At 25.1% G+C, this 23,795-nt stretch overlaps 1 protein-coding gene across 2 annotated transcripts in view; it reads left to right on the top strand.

Annotated features, from left to right (window-relative positions):
• LOC127290460 (protein GDAP2 homolog) overlaps positions 1 to 23,795 on the top strand; it is a 70,406-nt gene that overhangs the window by 11,866 nt on the left and 34,745 nt on the right. For both annotated transcript variants that reach the window (XM_051319030.1, XM_051319029.1), the window contains exons 2-6: positions 19,167 to 19,355; positions 19,462 to 19,604; positions 21,480 to 21,612; positions 21,944 to 22,053; positions 22,197 to 22,445. In XM_051319030.1, coding sequence (XP_051174987.1) covers positions 19,171 to 19,355; positions 19,462 to 19,604; positions 21,480 to 21,612; positions 21,944 to 22,053; positions 22,197 to 22,445 — 820 coding nt within the window. In that variant the 5' untranslated portion in view covers positions 19,167 to 19,170. The remainder of the gene's footprint in view (positions 1 to 19,166; positions 19,356 to 19,461; positions 19,605 to 21,479; positions 21,613 to 21,943; positions 22,054 to 22,196; positions 22,446 to 23,795) is intronic.

Here is a 23,795-nt window from a genome sequence, read left to right as displayed (position 1 = left end):
TTTGCTTCCTCACTGACAAGATCCTAAAGAGTCTTTAGTCCGTCCTTAACAGTCCTGTTGACGTTTTTCTGGACTTCACAAAACTTTACCATTTTAACGATGATCTTCGATCCTCTGAAGACATTCAGCCTACTCCTATATCTAAGCTTCATGCACTTCTCAAGTTCATTCTCGACTGTCTAGGTCAGACGGAATCAAACTTCTTCTGCTACTGACACTAGAAAGGCTCAAAACGCTTTCTCTCCTTCTCCCATGTCTTTTCCAAATGATCTGTGGAACCAACAAAAACTGAACGTCATTCGTCCTCCTTGTGGCATCCGATGCTGTAGTACCCCAGATGTCCAATACTACATGGAGAAAATTTTGGTGCACCGATTGTACTGGTTAGTAAAAAAAATCTTTTACGAAATCAGGACAACAATTGCTCTCAGTCCATAGTACAATACGCATCTGATGCACGAAAATTTTTTCCATGTGCAGCAAAAGGTACTGGAAACGGAAATTTAATATTTTTTTCTTCCTTTTATTGAAAATCTTTTTTTTAATTAAATAATCATTTTTATATTAATTCCTTTATATTTTTATCAAGTTTCATAAAAATTGAACGACTTTTAATTTTTATTTCTGCAAATGAATTCGGTGCTTCATTAACTTTTAAAATTTAAAAATTCTGTTTTAGAAAATTTTTTTTCTACGCTATTTTAAATTATTTGTAGAAAATCTAAAAGGTGAAGTAGTTAAAGAACGTGAAAAACTTTTTTTTAAAGAAAAATTTGTAACTTATGTTTTCATTGCAAAGTCAGAGGAGCTTAAAGGGGTTAAATCCAGAGAACGGGCAACATAGTCGCGTACACTGTTTAATGTACATATATATGTATATCTGACTATATGTGTGCTTTGTATTCTGGTTCGTGGTTATTTCACCCTCAAAATCTGCATTGCTCCATAGAGAAACAGATTCAGGTCACGCCGTTGGTGCGGAGAAAGTTGCCTTTGTTTTGAAAAATTCAATAGATTTTCTAACGACGTGATAAAATAAAATGCAATGTGACAGAATACAAACGCTTTACACATTTGTATTTTTTACTATCGATAATAAAAATTTAAGAACACTTTTCGAAATAAGTAACCTCATAAATATAAATATATATATATTTTGTAAAACAAATTTATTTACAGAAAATTTTCAAAATTTCACTATTTTTAAATAATATACATATGCGTTTAAAAATATTTTCACCCAAAAATTTAATAATCTATTTTTAATAATAAAAACTAAAAATTTCAATAAAATTTGAAATACATTTCAAAAAATTTTTTGTATAAAAAACAAAGTGAAAACAAATCAAAATTTTTAAAAATAAAATGCATCAACAAAATTAATGTTTTTAACTTTTTTAACGAAGTGTTAAAAGAATTATGTGAAAGACAAATATCGATTACTTTATATAAACAAAAGTGAAAATATAACTAACTTGATAAATGAAAGTTGTGTGTACTTCTGAAAAATTAATTTTATAAACTTTACCAACAAAAAGTAAATAGATATAACAAATTTTTTTTTTGTTTAAAGAAGACCACTGACCATAGAATAATGAATAATTAGTTTCATGTAAATAAAAATATATTTACCCAATGCATTTCGAGGTCTACATAGCATTAAAAAAAAAAAACAAAACAAAATAACTCCTTCTATAAGAAAATTGTAAAAAAAATTTTAATTGAACTTTAAATTTATATATAATAATAATTTGAAATTAACGGAAACTAATTATAAGTGTATTATTTTGTCTGACTGATTGAAATTTATTCAGGACCAGTGAAGTAAACCATCTGCACACCTGGGTTTCCTGGTTGTTTGACTCTTGAAGTTCAAGAAGTCGTAAACTCATGATTGAATTGCAAAACGATTAGTGAACTGTAGTTACGTAATTATTGCTCTACATTTCCCATCTTGAGTTTCAAAATATTATTATTATTATTATTGTTATTATTATTATTATTATTATTTTTATTTATTATTATTAGTTATTATTATTGTTATTATTATTATTATTGTTATTAATTACAGTTCAGACTATAAAGTTTCTTTTGAATAGAATTTGAAATTAAAAATAATTATATGAATAATCGAGATTTTTTTTCTTTTGTTACTTATAATTATTTTCCAAGAAATATTTAAATAATGTTAATTGCAATTAGATGTTTTTCTATTTACAGAAAATAACGAACCGTGACTCACTGGTACCCATATTTAAATAGAAGTAAACAATTTTTTTTTTTGTTACTATTGTTTTTAGTTTGAAATAAATTTTTGAGAAATATTTTTAAAAACGTAAAATTAAAAATTAGAAAAAAAGAAAAATTATTTATTGAGAAATTTAAATTTTAAAGAATCTTATTTTTTATTAAAATATGATATTAAAAATATAGTATATATATATATATATATATGATGAAACTGTGAACTTTAAATCTTAAAGGATTTTTAATTTTTAATTAAGAAATCTTGCAATCTCTGGAGCATGTCTAATTTTTAAATTCCAATCTCCTATATATATATATATATATAGAACGAGAGTGAAATTGTTTTCTTTTATTTATAAATGTTTTTGCCAAAGCTGCTTTTATACCACTTTCGTAAAATGTAATATTTCGTTTTGATTATAAAAATGAAATATAATTCTTTTTTTTTTATTTTACGTAACAGAACAGCAATTCATATAGTATTTATAAATATAATTGTTAAAAAAAATAGAAGAATGACATTTTATTTTTATTGTTTCGAAAGAAATTGGAATATTGGAAAAAGGGTAGATTTCAATGGGAAAAATAAATTAATAAATAAAAAAGTGAACAGAAACTGAAATTTTGCGTAATGGGGTATTCTTCTAAAAGTATATCAGTTAAAAATTTAATGTTATTGGATTGGCTTGAAAATTTGGTAAATTTTTACTCTGTATAGGAGTAAAAACTTTCCAAAATATTAGCTCATTTTAAAAAAAATTTGTAGAAAGTAGAGGAAGTTGAAGTTTTAAATAAACCTCTAGTTTCCACAATTTTTTTTTTAAATAAGTTAAAATTTTACAGATTTATTACTCTCATATAGGGTAAATATTTATCAAAATTTCAGGCCGTAACTAAAAAAACTAAAAAAATTTAGATGAATAATTAACCAATCAAAGTGTACCAGTTAAAAGTTTTTATATTATTGGATTGTCTTGAAACTATGGTAAATTTTTACTCTGTTCAAGAGTAAAAACTCCCTAGAATATTAAAGCTCATTTAAAAAAAAAATTTTGTAGAAAGTAGAGGAAATTGAAGTTTTAAATAAACCTCTAGTTTCCACAATTTTTTTTTTTTTTTTTTTTTTTTTTTTTTTTTTTTTTTTTTTTTTTTGAAGTAAGTTAATATTTTACGAATTTGTTTCTCTCATATAGGGGAAAAATTTATCAAAGTTTCAAGCCATAATTTTTAATTTTTTACTAAAACGTTATATATATATATATATATATATATATATATATATATATATATATATATATATATATATATATATATATGAAGAATTAATAAAAGATTAAATATTTAATTTTTCGATATTTACATTCACGGAATTAAAAATTAATTTTATGTCACATTTCTCTGTGTAAATAATAAAAAAAATATCTGCTTTTTTTTAAACCACTTTCAAAAGGACGAACGTTTTAATAAAATACATAAAATGTATTTTAACATTCCAGAGATTACAGTAAGCTCGCACACATGTGATCTCGAAATATTTACATTCATTAGATATCTTTTGCTTTCGCTCTATAAATATGTGTCTATATAGATCTTCTCAGTCGGAGTTTATTTAAGAATTAAACAAATACTTCAGTTAACTTTTTTTTTTATATAGTTAATTAAGTTTTTTTTATAGTTAATTAAAAATTTTTTTTACATCTTCTCTTATAATTTAGTCAAAATACATTTACGTCATAATGTTTTTCCTATAGATATATTAACGTCATGTTTTTTTTCTTTTTTTTTCGTAACTCACAAATGATGAATTTATTCATAGTTTAAAGAATAAAATAAATTAGAAATATATATATATATATATATATAAAATTTTTAAATAGTGAACAATGGTATAATAATTGTTATTACGAAAATAAAAAAATAGATAAATTTAAGTTACGCAAGTTTTCGACAATAAACAATATTAATTTCAATCAATGATGTAGTTTCCAGTACTAAAAAAATTTTTTAAATACTTGTATGACTCACTGGAAAATTAAAATCATATTGAAGTTGGAAGATGATAAAAATCTAGACAATTAAAAACTAATTTATTTACAATAATTATTATCATTATTATCATTCTTGTGTGAGGTCAAGTTTCATATATATATATATATATATATATATATATATATATATATATATATATATTATTCATCTTTAATACTTCTATAAAGATGTTCTATTTTTATATAAAAGAATTGAGAAAAATGAACGCGTATCTTATGCGACGTATATATTTACGGTCTTATCGTACTTAACAAACCGGAGATTCAGTGTAGATTCGTCTTATCGTTAATAACCTTTTTATCGCCATAAGTCTTTTCGATTCCTCGTGTCATGTCAATATTATCATCATCTTTATATGTATACATATATATACGTTTCTTCATTACTTATTGTATTTTTTATACACTGAAAAAAAAATTTATTTGATTCAAATACCGGTGTATTTGGTTATTATCAAATAAATATTTACTTGAATCAAATATTTCTTATTTGAATCAAATAAATGGTATTTGCTTCAAATACTGAAATATTTGATTCAAATATTATATATTTGATTCAAATAAGAAATATTTGATTCAAGTAAATATTTATTTGATAATAACCAAATACACCGGTATTTGAATCAAATAAATTTTTTTTTCAGTGTACCTATATATATACATATATATGATCAGGTGTCATATATATAGGAAATTCTACACGGCTTGTAAACTTTCCATCATTTGTTGTTTTGAATTTATGAAAAAACCAGTTTTCAACATTGAAATAGTTATATTTAGAATAATTGAAATAGTTAAATTAAAATTTTAATGCAAAAAAATTAAGAAATATTAAAAATCAACCTAAATTTCAATGGAAAGAAAAAATTTTTTTTTACCTTTAACTGGCACAATAAACTGAGAAAATTTTTTTTAGTTTTTGCAACAAAATTGTTTGATTCGGCAATTTTGTTTCTTGTAACCAAATTTTGTTTGGCTGAAACAAAGTCGTAGAGTTATCTCAACCAAACATTTGGTTAGGCCAACAAAATTATTTGGTTGAACATTTTTAAATTCCAACCAAAATTCGGTTACGACAACAAAATAATTTGGTTAACACAACAAAATAGTTTGTTCTAAAAAATCAAATGATCCGTTTGTTGTCCTAACCAAAATTTGGTTGTGACAACCAAATAATTTGATTCGCTCTCAGCTCATACCTTAAGAGAACAGTTAGTTTAAATCTCTCACAAGAATGGCTAGTCCAGTGGTCAGAGCTCTCGACCTTCAATTTTAAAAACAGAGGTTCGATCCCAGGCGGAGATGAGATTTTTCAAAGTTCACAAATATTTCAATTGGATAAATATAAATTCAATGTTAAATTGGATAATAAATAAATAATGAAATAAAAAAAAAGAAGAAAAGAAATAAGGTAGAATAAAATTTTTAATTTTACAAAAAAAACTCTTTGTTTGATCAACCAAACATTTTTGTCGACCTAACAAAAAAAAATTTGGTTGCGCTAACTAAACATTTTTGTTATGCCAACAAAAAACACTCAACCAAATTTTTTGGTTGACTCAAACAAATAGTTTGGTTGCTTAAATACCAACAAAATTTTTTTTTAGTTGGCCCAACCAAATTTTGGTTGCTCTGACTAAACATTTTTCTCAGTGATAAGTCCAGTAGACCCGATCATTTTTTCGAGCTCAAATTAATTGAATATGTAGCTTTTGAATATTCTTTATATTTTAATATATTAGTTTGACATATTCTTAGTAATTTTCTAAGTTTTTTGATACAACTAATTTGACACACAAGAATAAATTAGCTTTAAACATTAATAATTATAAATTTTTAATTTTAACCTAAAAAGGCACATTTTATTCTGCAAAATAAATACCTTTTTTGCAAGTCCTGCTGTTGTGGTAATTTTTTCCTTAAGGCCAGGTGCAACTTGTCAAATGTAAACAAACATGAAAATGTACGTAATTATTGACAAATTTGCGACAGCCTTTTTTTAAATAGAAAATAAAAATTGTTCTTTCTCTATGTGAAAATGGAAAATTCATAAATAAAACTACAGTCTGACATCTTATTTGACTAATAATATGAATAATATTAATAATTATAATAAAATGAAAATTACACTGAAACAACAATTTTTTCAAGCTTACGAAAAAATAACCATTTGAGTATATATATCTGAGGCACGGACGTTGAGAAACTAGGTGGAAGAAATAGTGTGGGAAGGGGTAAAAGACCTAGTCTCTGTCCTCTGGTGGGGATATAATTTCAGAATTTTACCCTTTCCAAAATGTGACCATCCAATCGCTCCACTCTTTCTCCCACCTAGGTTCATAAGGTCCGTGTCTCAGATATACTCAAATGGTTATTTTTTCGTAACCTTGAAAAAATTGTTGTTTCAGTGTAATTTTCATTTTATTATAATTATTAATATTATTCATATTATTAGTCAAATAAGGTGTCTGGCTGTAGTTTTATATATGAATTTTCCATTTTCACATAGAGAAAGAACAATTTTTATTTTCTATTTAAAAAAAGGCTGTCGCAAATTTGTCAATAATTACGTACATTTTCATGTTTGTTTACATTTGACAAGTTGCATCTGGCCTTAAAGAATAATACATCATAACCTTAAATTTTGAAGTAATAATATTAAAATTTAAATAACTCCTGAATTTTTAAGTAAAAATACGCAATTTTTCGTTTTTTTCACAATTTTTTTTAACTATCTTAAAATAAATTAATCTCTGTAAAACTAATAACATTTTTAAAAAACACATTATAAGCTATCACAAATTAAATTTTTGTGCAAAAATATTCAATACCGACTGTACAATACACGTTTGAAAATTTTGGGTTTAGCAGACCCGTTATGCCTTTTACGTTCGAACGCGGAATTGTGCCAGTTAACGGTTAAATTTGAATTAGTGACAATTCGTTCACTAATTGAAATTAGTAAAAACAACAAATTTTTTAATTTTTCACTAAAGTTTTAGTAAAAAAATATTAAATCAATTAGTAATAATTTACTAAAAGAGATTAGCGGAATTGACTTTTAATTTTATTATTAATTTCTGTTTTATAAATTTATGATAAATTCTAAAGGTTAGAATTCAGTAATTTTATTTTTTTTTTTGTATAATTTGTGACCTACACAAAATAGAAAAGTTTGAGGAAAAATTTACTATTATTGAAATCTAAGATTTTATATTGAAGACGAAAAAATATTTAGTAATTTTAAAAATAATCCTTGAAGTTTACTTATTATTATTATTATTTTTTAATAATGACACGCACCTCTAGCAATTTTGCTAAAGTTTAAAAAAGATATTTTATAAAAATTATTAATTTATTAGAAAAATTGGATGTGCGTTAGTAAAATAAGAGAAGATTACTAGTTTTTGAGAGATTACATTACTTTTTCCTGTTACCGCAAGTATTGTATAATAATAAAAAAAGGAACATCGACAATGGATAACGTACCATCAATCAATTCGGTTTCTACATCAACCTTCGCCTCTAGTATTAAATCAAAATAAGTATGCGTAATAGTGATAGATACATTATCATACAATTCAGAAATTCTGCTGGCACACCTTACTTTACAATTTCCTTCCTGCGATTGAATATATATATAGCTTTATGTAAATCATCGTTAAGATAGATACAGACACCGCATATATACACACGGAGAAAAAAAAGTTAGCTGATATAGCTAAGTATTAGCTATTTCAGTTAATTTTAATTACCATATTATATGGATAGCAATTTTATTAGCTATTTCTGCTAACTGATGTTAGCTGGAAGCTGTTAGCTATGGCAGCTAATAGTTGTCAGCTGAGAGACCTAATAATTTAGCAAATAAAAATGACGGACCCAATATGGCGGAAAAAATTTAAAATTTATTCGATTCATTCAAAATTCGGTACTTGAGAGTTTTTTGGGTCGCTGAATCCAAATTGGAGGTTTTTAATTATTTAAATCTTACCTGAAATTTGGATTCTGCGACCCCGAAAACCGCTGAGTACTGAATTCTGAAAGAATAGAATCAATTTTAAAATTTTCTACGATATTGGGTCGCCATATTAGGTCCGCCATTTTGAATTTTTTAAATCTGACCTCAAATTTGGATTCAGCGACCCCAAAAACTCCCGAGTACCGAATTTTGAACGAATCGAATCAATTTTAAATTTTTTCGCCATATTTGGTCCGCCATTTTGAATTTTTTAAATCTGACCTCAAATTCGGATTCAGCGACCCCGAAAACCTTAGTATATTCATTGACACTCAAATCGAATTATGTTTAGTATTTTTTTTCTAATGTCGACATATATGTCAAAAATCACAAAGGTGGCACGACTTTTTTGGACATATATGAGCCATCGATTGTCAAGGGGTTAACAGAAAAAAATTATAAAAATGTTAATTTGGAGAAAAATTATTACTATTTTAACTGTTTTAAAACAGCATGAATGAAAAATTACAATAATTATGCAAAAAAAAAAAATTTATGAAATGCAGTAATATTAAATATGAACCTAACTACACCGAGAGCCAACCAGGAGCATTAAATTTGATGCTCAGGCGTATTAAAAGAGTAGATTATATTCGCGTCTGCGTAGAATGTTTGTATACATCTGCGACTATATGGTTGCGATAGGGACAGGTTAGAAAAGACGACCACGTGTTCGCCAAAGCCAGCGAACTTTTCTAACCTGTCACTATCGCAACCATAGTCGCAGATGTACACAAACATTCTGCGCAGACGCAAATATAAAATTACTTATAATTATAAAAAGAATTTTTTTTTAATATTTTCTTTTATTTTATATATAAAAATTTTGTTCTAATAATCAAATATTTAATTTTTCATTTTTAGGTTAAGTATATGCGAAAATGAATTCTTACTTACTTTCAAAAAGTGTTTATATATGTCTCCATGTCGTATTTTCGGAGAAGCTGCACTAGGTCTTCATTCAATATTTTTAAAATAATAATTATTATTTACTCACTAATATATCACTGCATTTAACAAAACTTTTCCACGATTCCACTGTCCATGCCTTTTCACACGAAGTTAAACTATGGCGTCGCGCCGCACTGCCTGCCCGATACAGGGTTTACACGCACCGGAATTGCTGATCCTTATAGCTGTTGCGAAGAATTCTGTTAAATTAAAAGTAAATTAAATTAATTATATTCTTTTAAATAAAAAATGTTTGTAAAGAGAAATTCTCTAAAATAATAATTCTACCAAAATAAAAAAATTATTTACCAAAAAATTATTAAAAGTAAAAATTTGTTTAAAAAAAATTCTATTAAATGGTAAATCAAAAAATAAAAATTCCAGTCACTATTATTTGGACAGAAAATTTTTTGTAACAAACGAAAAATTTTGTGTAAAAATAAAAAAATTCCCGGTTTAAGACTTTGGAGGTATTCCTGAGTAAAAATTTCTTAAATTGAAAAAATCAAAGCTTTTTTAGAAGTTTATTTGAGGGTATAGCTAAAAATAATATGTACTTCCAAAGGATTATCTGATAATTTAAAAAAAATATTCAACATTTTTTTGGTCTCAAGATGCGATAATGTTATAGTATAAATAATAAAATTCGAATATTAAAAAGTGAATATTTATTAGGAAATATATAAACATAAGAAAACAATTTTTTTTTCATTACAATCGAGGGGGAATTTACTCAGGTAGTCAAGTGTACACTCTTCTTGTAATACTTTTGTAATACCGTGTAGTAATGCGTTATTACGGTGCTGTAATAACGCAAAAAACTCTGTAATACTTAGTAATAAAGGTAATATTCCACTTGAAAAGATTCCCCGGAAAGTGCCCCCTGGAGGTTCTATCAGAATTCCGCCGGAACTTCCAACGTAATTCCGTCGGAATTCCAAAGAATTTCCGATAAGATTCCGACGGAATTCCAAAGAATTTCCGATAGAATTCCGACGGGCTTAGGACTCTAAAAATTAAAAAAAAATAATCGGAATTCTGTCGGAATCCCATCGGAAATTCTTTGGAATTTCCGGGGAATCTTTCCAAGTGGGTGAGGTGTAATACCGGAAGTCAAGTGTACACGTTTTTAACTAGTAAATTCCCCCTTGGTTACAATATAAAATAAAATAGTCTTACGTATACGGAAAGGGTTTTTTCCGATAGGAAGGGTATAAATATATTTTTTATACATATAGGGATGACTATATACCTAACAGTTTGAGGTATATATATATATATATATATATATATATATATATATATATACATATACATATACACGTATGCAGTAAAAGAGCAACTTGTCTAATAATTGACGATTATTGATTCAAAGGCTCCCTTTTTCTCTTCAACATGACTGTGATGGTTTGGTCAGATTGTCCGGATATGAACTATCTCAACGGAACTTTATAGTTTTATAACTAGTTATATACGTATTTAAAAATATATCTATCTACTAGCTAACAAAACTTGTCAATAATATACATTATATTGTTTAATCTTTTAAGTGGAAATTTAAAAAATTTCTAAATGAAAATAATTAAATTCAATAATCTAATTAATTTATATAGATGATTAAAAAAAAAAAAATATTAATAACTATTTTCAAAAAAAAAAAATTCAAGTTAATGAAATATTGTAAATAAATAGATATATTTTGTTGTTGTTTCCATAACATATAAAAATGGGCCACATCAGAAAAAAACTTTTAGTAGGAAAAATAGTGTATTTGTGTCCCGAATAAAAAAAAATCAATCCTTCACTCTTTGGTATTTTTTTTATATTGAAAATCAATGTTTTATATTTACAACTGAGGCATGAAAGTCACTTACAATGTGACGTTAAAAGTTCGTTTTATAGTCCACAAAATAGAAAAAATGAAATTTATTTTTTATATTGTCAAATTTTATGGACTTGACATTAATTTATAATTATTAAAAATTATTATTATTTATTTATTATTTATTTATTATTTATTTATTATTTATTTATTATTTATTTATTATTTATTTATTATTTATTTATTATTTATTTGTTATTTATTATAATTAATTTGTTATTTATAAATTATTATTGATTAATGTAATATTATTGTTGAAGTAGAATGTTGTAAAATTTAGAATTTTAATTTATTATGATTAGTTTCGTTGCATAAAAATGGTGAAGGTCCTGTATTAATTTTGTATGAACTTTTCTGGACAAGTTGCAAATGAAATTATTGATGAAATTGAAAGTGCTTCCAACCCAATTACCACCGGAGTGCTATTACGGATAGGACATGCTTTAGTACAATAACAAAGGGATTTTTATCTTACTTAAAAATTAATTTTACTTAAACAGTAAAAATCCCATTGTTTCGTATATTGCATTCAAAAGGAAAATTTTAATTCCAACCAAATATAATCATATTTGAATTAAATAAAAATACATATTTCTTCTACCTTTTCAATTTATTCTAATTTAAAAATTTTTTCCTAAAAAAAAGTGTAAAAATAAAATTACACAAATTTTCTATTATAAATTTCTTTTTTAAAAAAAAATTCTTTTTTCTCTGCTGTAATAAATTTTCATAAAATAAATTTTTAATAATATATTACAAATTTTCTACTCTACATTTTACGACTTTAATAATAATCCATAACCAAGGATTCAATTTAACATGAAAAATTTTTAGAGTTCCATCGACATATATGTCAATAAACTGACAACGAAATAGACAGCCTTACACTATGTTTTATGCACAAACCAATCGTAATAACACTTGTTTTGTTTAGAAAATTTTATTTAAAGAAAAATAAAAACGATTTGTAAAGGAATTTTTTTAATATTCTTTTTAAAAATAAAAACGGTTATTTTTTATTTATTTATAATAACAAAAATTTTATATTACAAACCTTTTTTTTTAATTTTTGGTTAAAAAAATTTTTTTCCATATATTTTTTATTGTTATAATAAAAATTTATTAATACAGTTCTAATGTTAACTATTTGTTTTTCTGATTTTTAAATCAAAATATAATATCTAGCTACAACTTATCATTTCTTGTTAAATCTTGCTAAATCCATAAATATCTTGCTAAATCTAGCTTTTAAAAGATAAAATTCTCAATATTATGTATTTTTTTTTATATATATATATAATTGAAAACTTATTTTCTTTTTAATTCAAAATTTTTAAAAATTATTCAAAACAAAAATTTTCGGTAAATATTGTTATAAAATTTATTCGAATTTCTTTTGCTAATAACTAAAATGAGTTTTAATGCATGCCTATAACTGTTAATGCAATTAGAGGATCGTTTTGCACGTCGTTAGACTTTCACCTGACATTTAACGCCCACTTTTTTTTTTTTTCAAAACTAATTATTTCTAAAAGTCATTAGAAATCAGCTTATCAAACATTTCTACTACGTGATAGTATTCACTACAAAAGTCATTTTAAATAGAACTTTTTATTACATATATATATAAATTTCAATCTATATTTTTATTTAATTTCAAATATTTTATTTTAAAAATTATTTTTTATGACTTTTTTTTTATGTATATAACAAGATCTTATGTTATGGATCGTTAAGAAATCAATAAAACTATGGTAATATAACCTCAAAAATTTACCGAAATAATGAGTTCATATTACAGTAAAAATAAAAATTTCAACCAATTATACATTTTGAATATAAAAGAATAATTTTCTCATTAAAAATTGTGTAAAAATTGCAATCGAAATATTTCTAATCATCATAATTTTTTAAGTTTTTAAAAAACAATCATCGTAGCACAATGGCTAACAAAAAATGATGGTAAGGTAGGAATTTACATGACCTACATTAACTGAAATAATTACTTTTTTTTAAAAAAAATTCTTTATACACGTATATATATATATATATATATATATACATAAATATTGTGCTATGAAATACGCATTTTTTGTATTACAAATAAATGAGAGGGTATATTTTTTATCGGTTATTATCAAAATGCAAACTATAATGAAAAAACGAATGTTATCATCTCAACAGGATCTATTGTACTTTATCTTCGCGATAACCGTCTGTGTAAACCAAATTTGATTAATAATTTTCAAGGACAATATTTTAGTTATTAATGTGCGTTTAATAATAGTCACAAGAAATTTGCACTAACGTACAATGAAATAAATTATAATTTTTTTTTTTTTTTTACAAAATTGAATAATTTAACAAAAAATTTAGTAAAAATAAACAATAAAAAGCAAAATATATTTTTAAAAAATATTTAATTCACATATTAATAATAGTAAAAAAAAAAAAATGAATCCCTTTGACAAAATAATTATGAAAAATAAAAATGAATTATTTAAAAGCAGTCACTTTGTCACAGGTTATTAATGAATTAATAATTACCATGGATTTTTTGACTCTGAACAAACATACGTGTGAATGATAAACATTTATGAGGCAATGAAATTATTAATAATAGAGATGATATAAAATAAAAAATTATCGATTAGTAAATTTTTATATTTTTTAGAGCTGCAATACCTTTTTTTAATTTCGTAAATAAAATAATAATTACGAGGGGAAATGTAAAAAAAAACTCCAATATAATTATGTTAAATATAATAAATAATAATAAAGTGATATCAAATTTTTTTTTTGCCAACTCTCTTTTAAATTGTATTTAAACATGATTTAGTGTTCATAATAAAACATAAAATGTGGAAAATACATAAAACTTTTTTTTCTTACGATTGAGGGAATAAGTTTAAAAATTATCGCAATCCGATATATAAGAACCCCATTTGGATTTATACATTATAATATAGGAAGAATTTCTTTTTTTATATATATATTTTTTTCTTGAACAGATTTTTACAATAATGTACATAGTAATTAATTGTAAAATTTTGCTAATTATGTAATGCAAAGAAGAGCTAGAGATTTTTATTTTTTGTAATTTAGCTGTGATAATACATAAGGGAATTGTATTGGTTAGAAAAACACGTTTTTCGGAAATAACCTCGTATTTGCAACAATATTAGATTCGCAATAACAGACAAATTCATCGTCAGTCTGTTTGCGACTTGTAAATTTTCCCTACCAATGGTTGGCGGTTGATAAATTGGTTTTTGAGTTAATTACAATTCGCCACCTCGTGTTCCAATCTACTTTAAAATAATGGTAATATCATTTTTTGGATCAAAATTTTATCTTTACATAATGTATTAAAAGGAAAAGAAAAAAAAAGAAATAAATCCATTCCCTTTATTTACGTTAATAAAAAAATACCACCGAAGAATTTATATACCTTTGTTAGACGACGGTCAATCCCTGGCGATTTTGATTTACCGAATGTTAACCTAACTGGGTTAAGTTTATAGGTTAACATTTGGTTTCTTCAAAAAGACTTGATAAATCGACTAAATATGAAGGAAAAATGCATTTTGAGGGTTAAATGGATGTTTATGGAGTTGATTCTTATCAAAATTACAATGTATAATGTAATAAATAATTATTTATTAAAGATAAAGTTTGGCCTATGAATTCTCATCTAGTATTTAATGGACTTTTTTCAAATTTTACATTAATCATTATAATGTGAACAAAAAAGAGATTAATATTTATAAAGAAATGCAAAGTACATAAATTTCAATTATTATTAGTACTAAATTAGTTAAAAATAATTAATATTTTGTTGAATTTTAATAATGTCTAAAAAGTTGAATGAAACTACCTTACCGACCGCATACGGTAATGCAAAAATTAGAATAGCTTGATTTTAGCTTAGTTTAAAAGTTAATATTAATTATTTTTAATTAATTATTATTAATAATAATTGAAATTGATGTACTTTGCGTTTCTTTATAAATATTAATTTATTTTTGTTCACATTATAACGATTAATGTAAAATTTGAAGAAAGTCCATTAAATACTAGATGAGAATTCATAGGCCAAACTTTATCTTTAATAAATAATTATTTATTACACAACAAAGGTATATAAATTCTTCGGTGCTATCTTTTTATTAACGTAAATAAAGGGAATGGATTTATTTCTTTTTTTTTCTTTTCCTTTTAATACATTATGTAAAAATAAAAATTCGATCCAAAAAATAAAATAAACAAAAAAAAATGATATCACCATTATTTTAAAGAAGATTGGAACACTATTTTATTTTGGACATGATTTAGAATAAATTTTACTAAAAGTATGTAAGTTTTTAATTCTAAATAACGAAAAGCGCTACATTGCGATTAACGCTATTCGTAATCCCACTTCAAGAATACAAATTATAGAATTTCTTTGCAAAAGAGATATAATAAAAAATGTACTTGATGGAACATGGCGTAATTGGTTATATTCAGTTCTGTTCCAAAGGTTATAACTCATGCCGAACATTTTATATTTGTTTTGAAAAGTCACAAATCTCTATCAGATCGATTCGTCTTCTCGACATTCTTAAATAAACGATACTCATATCCGATTAAATGTACCAGAAAGTATTTCCTACGATGACTTCTAATGTCAAACAATCAGCTTCATAAAGATGAAATTCACAAAGAATAAAAGACAAAGGTATCAATCTAATTACAAAAGATTTAACAAAGTTGTTAATCCAATATTTTGCCACTTCGGAGAAGATTTACAATATTAAATAATAAAAATTATTAAATTATGCTAGCTAACTTGTGATCTAACTTAAAGGAATTTATCTGATGAAAATCGTACTAATTGAAGATCATACGAACATCAATAAAAACGTTAATCAAATAACTATTTGGAAATTATATTTATCGTTTAAAGTTAAATAATTAAATAATAGAAAATTGTGTTCCACGTTTAACAATAAAAATTTTTTAAAGATATTTAAATGAATTAAATTCGATTTGTTGCTATTGTCAAAACTTTATGTAAAAGTGCAACTGGAACACGGAAGAAAACTCTCTCGCCAAGACGTTGTTCCAAAACTCAAAATTGTCAGAAAAGTATGCTAAAAAAGAGAGAAACGACAGAGCTAACCAAGATTGTAAGGGTAGGTATAGGTAATAAAGATGTTGCCACCAAGATAATAAACCTTTATTACGAGTTTGATAATGGTAAAGTCGTACTTCAATTCAACAGAAGAAAAACACATTTGGCTTTTGAAGAAAACTGTTCTAATTATAAAATGATGCTTCAATGTGAATTCTGTATTTTGGAAATCAGATCGTAGATTGTATAAGTCAGAAGGTGAAAGATTCTCTTGTGTCCAGGGTTAGATGTTAATTTGTGCAATTGAATCGAATCCTACTTTAAAGTTTTTACAATTCCAGTACCAGTTTCGTACTGTCGTATAAGTACCAGTTTGAAAATTATAGTAACCTTCAGAGGCATGGGTGACAGATTAGAAGCATGCTAGGCTTCAAAATTTATTAATAACTATCCCAGAAATTAAAATGGACCAGGCAAGAATAATTAAGAGGGTGAAAATAATTTTTTAACAAGATGTTTTAAAAGTGTGTGGTACATGGATGACATCAAGATTAGATGCTGCATATGTTTAGGTATACCTATAGAAAACGAAAAGCTGGAGATATTAGTGGCAATACCATTACCACTAACCAATACCTAAATCACGGTTTAGCAGAAGGAAATCCCTCATTAAGTATCCCCTGGGAAAGAAGCATCTGATGCAAGAATAAAGAAGTGCATTAGGAAAATTAAGGCACAGTTGGAGTTAAAACTCAACAAGAGCTTTGCTGAAGATCTTCTAAAACTCATCAAGATTAGGACTGTGTTTCATTTGTTTACGGATTAGTTTTCTCAACTAGCATCAGCACAAGGTAGACAAATTGCACCTAAGTTTAGAGTGTGTGTGTGAATCTAATTAGGAACCATCGAATTATACCTTATGATACCGTCCAGAAGAAACTAGTCATTTTCAATTTCATCGCAACTGTGGTCAAGTATTTGATGACCTAAAATGGATTAACAGCTTATCGGTAGAAGAAATTCTAGACTTCTGCATTAGTTTCTGCTTATTACAAATTTTCCAGCAAACTGAAATATAGATACAATTGATTACAATTTTCATGAAAAATTCCATAATTAAAAACTCCTAATTCAGACCCCCATCAGATCAAATTCCATAAAAATTATTGCTATGACCTCCTACATAGAATTAAGTAGCATTAAAATCTTAAGTAGGAGATCAACTAAAAGATGTTAATTCATTTTCATCATCTAGGGCTTCGAAAGCAACATCTAAAGGGGTCGTCACCTACGAATCCTAAAACAGGAAGGTAGCATGCTAGCCTATAGTAAGAGGATGTAATCCAATTTCACCTATAGAAGTACGGACTCCTCAAAATATTCTTCGTAGACAAAAATTGTTTCCCTAACCGAAGAAATTATTAAATATATACCTATTCAATATATGTTTAAATTAAATTTTAATAATTAAATATTTCTTAATATTTTATTTCTAATGCTAGATTTTTATTTCCTTGTAGAAAAAGTCATAAATAATCTGCATCAATATATATATAATAATCTTGTACAGCGGCGCAAATTTTTTTCAGCGTCGGCTTCCATCGAAGCCCTGCGATATATTGAGCTTTTTAAAGGTTTCCTCAATAGATAGCAGTGTGTATATATATATATATATATTCTTTATCTGTGAAGGAGGTATAGCGAAATAAACGTTGCAAATAAAAAGGTGTAAATTTCTTGATTTATATACATGTATCCCGTCTTCCTTTTTAAAATTACTTTTTCTACAAAAACGAAAACATTTCAATTGGTTTTCTAAAATTTTCCTCCAATTTGATTTTATATCATTCCTATGATGTTTAGTAACTATATTGATTATAAATAATTATCTCTTAAATTTAACTAATTCTGTAATAATTTTTACAAATATAAATTTTTTTAAATTAATTTTTCCGCAATTTATTGATTTTGTAATTAATTTTTTTCTTACTATTAAATACTAATGTAAATAATTTTTAATTTTCGAAACCATAAAAGAAAATTGCCACGAAAATGTTCATTGAAATTTTCCTTGTTTATGCTTATAGAGTTAAAGTAGTGTTCCTTGTATCAGTTCATTATGCAAAAGGCATTATGCAAAACCGGTTTCAAGTCTTTTAATTTCTTCTTAAAATTCATTTATTTCTAGAATATAAGTAAATGCAATTTTTAAAGTTTTTTTTATTGAAAATTATCATTTTGAATAAAGATGATAATAATAGTAATAATAATAATAAAATTTCTAGTTTAAATATAAATTTTTCCATTGTTATATTTTTGTTCCTATTTTAATATAATGTAAATAATTAAATATTGAATTATTTTAATTTAAATATAATATAAGTAATTTTCATAATCATTTTTAATTTAATATAGCAAAGTGAACGTCAATGTGTGGAATATTAATATTCATTTTCAAAGTATAATAAAGTCATAAAATGCAATAGAATTTTTTTTTTTTGTAAGGAGATACCTATCTAAAAATCAATGATAATAATAATAATGATATTAAAGTAAAGCAATAAAAATGTAATTTACGTCGCTACTATTGAAGAATTTTCTTTCATCAATAATAATTAATTAAATTACGTTGCAGCTCTTTCTGTGTTTAAAAAATGTGATGTCTTTCAATAAAAAAAAAATTCTCCGGAAACAAAATACTTTTTTGATTTTTATAAGCAGCAAAAATTGTTCAAAAAAAAAGAAAAATTGAACTTTTTCTGTATATAAAATTTTTTACAATTTTGTGATTATGTTGAACGTGAATGAAAATTTATCTTTAACTTATATATATGTAGTTTTAAATGAAAACTATATTATGTAAGGTACAAGTTTTTTAATTAATTTTCTGTATCGTTACAGCTAAATGAGGCTAATGGAACCATTGGGTGTTGATCTCAACGTGATTGAACTAACAGCACTGAAAAGATGGGGAGACTTTCCAACTCAGCATCGATTTACCGACTATTCGAGTGCTTTAGGCGAATCAGCAAATTACACTTCTAGTCCATTTCCCTGTCAATCAGAACTTAATCATAAAATAGCACTATGGTACGTAAAAGGGTCCAATCATGATAGTAATAAAAAAAAAAATTTCAATTTTCTTTTTAAATTTTTCAAAAAATTTAAAATTACTTTACTCCTTTTTTTAATTTAGGACTGGCGATATATCTGTTCTACAAGTGGATGCTGTTGTCAATCCCACAAACGAAACAATGGACGACAATGCATTGACGTGCCAAAGAATATTTGCCCGTGCAGGATCTGGTCTTCAAAAAGAAATTTACAACGAAGTTAAAGGTATTTTTATTATTTAGGGAAAGAAAATATAATAAAACGTCCCAGGAAGAATAAAATAGAAAAATAAATTTCGATTATTTAAAAAAAAATAGCAATAAAAATTCATTTTCCGCAAAATAAATAAATTTAAGTTTCTCGACCAAAAATACTGCAATAGTTCAAAAAAGTCCAAACCAATATCTTTCTATCCTCAAAAAAAAAAAAAAAAATAATAATAATAAAATGAAATGTCGACTCTTGTAAAAATAAATATCTGTCACAAGGTTATAAACCGTCGTCGATATCGTGGAAAAATATTAGTCTTGTAGATAAGAAAGTTCTTTGCAGCTGATTTAGTATCTTAACGATAGTAACGAATATAAACTTTTTTGTTTGAAGTTTTTCTGAAATAAATAATTGTGGTCCGTATTGAATAGATGCTTAGCTAGGCAGGGAAATCTAGCGCGCAGTTTCTCTGCGCATGATGCTATGTTCCCTCTCCACAGTTAGCGAATAGCGAGCGAGTACTCCCACTCCGCTCGGGTCGCACAATATATATAAGGGGCTACACTGCGCTGCTTAGAACATTCTAAGACGTGGCACCATTCAGTAAGGAGCTCGCTAAATTTCTGCATTTATTATTTTTTAGACCAAAACTTAATTGCATTGAAAATTAGCATTATTAAAAAGAATTAATAACTCTTATGTTTAGAAATTGTGAACTTACTGTTTTGAAATTTACCAAACTAAAGTTTGTAGGTTCTTTCTAAATAAAAATATATACAATAACTTATTAATAAAAATCAAATAATTATCCAAGATTCCCTGAAGCGTTTTATTATTTTTTTTATTCAAAAATAATCGCGAGACATCATCAGAAAATTGAAAATTTGTTAAAATTTTCGATTGAATTCACTTTATTTATAAGTATAATGCGATTTTCATTATTAAACTAATAAATAATAAAATTTGTTCATACAAAATCAACATTTAAAAATTATATTGTCTTTTGTAAATCAGAAGCCAGGCAATTAAATTTTTTTTCATTCCATATTACTCACAAGAAGCTAAAGGAAAATAATTTTATGGCTTTCTTGTAAAACAATAATAAAAAAAAAGTAGTAAAACCACTGGTGCAATTTTTCACGTCTAGAATAAAAGCGTATACTTTTATTTCTTCCGAGTTGTTTTTTTTTCATTAACGGTAATTTTTAAAATCTCTAGGATTAACGTTTATACTCGGTTTGATTTTTCGTTTTATAACTGTCAAAAAATAAAATTTAAAATATCATAATAATCTCCAAGTATAAAATGTAATGCAACGATAATTTTTTTTTTTAATAAAAAAATTTCATAAATGATTAGGAATTAAACGAGAAATTTTTTACTGAGACAAATTTTGAATTATTTCAAAACATTTTAGATCTCTAAAAATTTGAAAAATAGTTTTGTAAATAAATATTGTACATGTTTGATTTATGCAAATTATTTATAAATTCAAAATTTTATCAAAGTTTGAAATTCAAATGGTTAAAAAAAAATTTCAGTTACATTTTAAAAATAAGATACTTTATGGGAAATGGAAGAAAATTTTATCGAACAATGTTATAATTAATTGATCTTTAGGGAAAATTGATAAAAACTATTTGCATATTATTATTATTATAATAATAATAATAATAATAATTGTTTTATAGTAATTATTATAATTATGAAAATGATCATTGTAATAATGTTTTTTCTTATTTGAAAAATTTTCTTTTTTTTTATTATTTATAAATTTTATTTTTTCTAAATTTTATTTTTACCTTTATAATTCTTCTCGTGACTCCAATATCAATATATCGCTTTTATATATGTTAATCGATGACAATAAATAGAATCAATAATTTACAGAGTGCAGAACTGGTGAAGTAAGGACAACACAGGGTCATGGTTTACCGGCTCGTTTTATCATACACACAGTGGGGCCATTATATAATACCAAATATCAAACGGCGGCTGAAAATACATTACATTGTTGTTACAGGTGAAGAAAAAAAAATTATTTATTTATAAAACCCAATTCCCTTAATGTTAATGCAAATATTATCTTATATAAAAATATTAAAAGATCATTAACTGTTTAATGAACTTCTCTGTCTATTTGAATTTGTCTACCAAAATATGTCTCGTAATTACGTTTTAATTTACAAAAATATCCAATTGAATTTTATAGAATGATATTTTTATTTAATTAATTATTTATTAATTAGTTATTAATTAATAAATATAATTATTAATCATTTTTTATTATTATTATAAAATAATTTAAATTTTATCCTCTATATTAATTTTAAAATTTAATTTTTTTTTTATAGAAATGTTCTTCAAAAAGCAAAAGAACTCGGATTACGTAGTATTGCCTTGCCTGTTATTAATTCGGTTCGACGGAATTATCCACCAAATGAAGGAGCACATATAGCCTTGAGTAAGTCAGCCTTGCATAACAAAATGAAAAACAGTTTGAATAATGAAAATGAAAGAATAATAAATACTTGAGACACATATATTTACAGACGAGTTCCAAAAAAAAAATTCTTATTTTTTATTTATTTTGCAAAAAAAAAACAGGAACAGTAAGAAGATTTTTGGAGCAGTACTGCGATTACATCAGCTGTATTGTTTTTGTGCTCGAGCCCTGTGACTTAGGAATTTATGAAGTACTTTTATCGCTCTACTTTCCACGAACTCCTGCGGAAGAGGAAAATGCATGTTGGCAATTGCCTATTGACATTGGAGGAGTGGACGGTGAACCACAATTTCCCGATCGTCAAATCAGAATTATCGACAATCCACAACATGCACTTCACACAACTGATGGTAATTTATTTGAATTTTTACAAAAAAAAAAAACAAATTTTTTCCTATTTAGAAATAAAATTTTTATCCAATTTCTAAAAAAAAAAATATTGAAAATATTTATTTCTAATTTTTTCTTTCATATCAAGTTTACGAAATTTTATCATTTTATGAAAATAATTCCGGCGCCAACCTTAATATCTATTATGTGCGTAAAGAATAGCCTAAAAGAAATATATTTTGCTGAAATAAGATAAGAAAAAAAAAATATATATATATCGTTTTTAGCAAACAGATCAATAAGTAGACTTTCATCCCCCTTAGATGAATCTATTTTTTTTCTAAAGTTACCCTATTCTTCTTATTCTTTCAGGGGGGGAAAGTAAAATCATATTTGTCTTCTTCAGAGGGATTCTCCTCTTGGATTAAATTAATTTTGTTTCTTTTTTTGTGTGTGTTTCAATATTCTTCCCCCTAGTTCAGTTATCGATTATTACCGACATTCTTTATTTTCATCTAACGATAAAATTAATAAGGAGAAATCTACTTTATCCGATGATGTTAAATAATAAAATGGTTCCATGTAGGTAAATCTACTTGGAAAATTTTATCATTTCACGTGTGGATAAAGTTGAATTCTATACTGCTACTAAATCTACCCCAGTTGGATATCAGAAATTTCCCTGGAGCGTTCATACGGCCTTCATGGCAATTGTTATAAAAGTCTTCAAATGTTTTGTGACAACTATTTGTACATTAGACCTTAAAATTGATATTTGCTTTCTGGCTTCTTAACAGAAAGATTTTTCTAACACTTGTTAAATATCTGTGCGGATAGCTTTTTGCAATATATCTAACAGTTTGCTAGCCTAATGCTCTCTAAATACCTAGTTTAATTTACAAAAAAAACGCAATTTTATTTGCTTTTCACAAATTGTTTGAGAATATGTATTATCATTACTTTTTTATACTTCCTAGAAACTAAATGTATCTATTTATATTATAAATTCTTTAAGAAATTACACAATGAAATGAAAAATTTGTAGTCATAAATCTGTATGAATTTATAACTTTGAGAAAAAAAAATTTGTTTCAATGTTTCTATACATGAAACATTAAATTATTAACCAATATTAATTGTATAATTTTACTAATAAAAATTCATTTACAATTAACTTATAATTAAAAAAATATAATATTTAACTTAAAGACAAAAATATTTAATATTACCACAGGATAGATATTAATAATAAAATGAATAAAATTTTAATGAGATAAATAAAGATGGAAAAGAAGGTTAGATATTTAACTTTTGATACACATTATGTCATTTTTCTGCTGTTTCCTGAAATATTCATGATGCTTCGTTGA

This window comes from Leptopilina boulardi, unplaced genomic scaffold (assembly GCF_019393585.1).
Source record: "Leptopilina boulardi isolate dan_hultmark-lab unplaced genomic scaffold, ZJU_Lbou_2.1 LbouV2_69, whole genome shotgun sequence".
NCBI classification, from domain to species: Eukaryota; Metazoa; Arthropoda; class Insecta; order Hymenoptera; family Figitidae; genus Leptopilina; species Leptopilina boulardi.
Note: the sequence above shows the minus strand (reverse complement) of the source record. Positions and strands in the feature narration are given on the sequence as shown.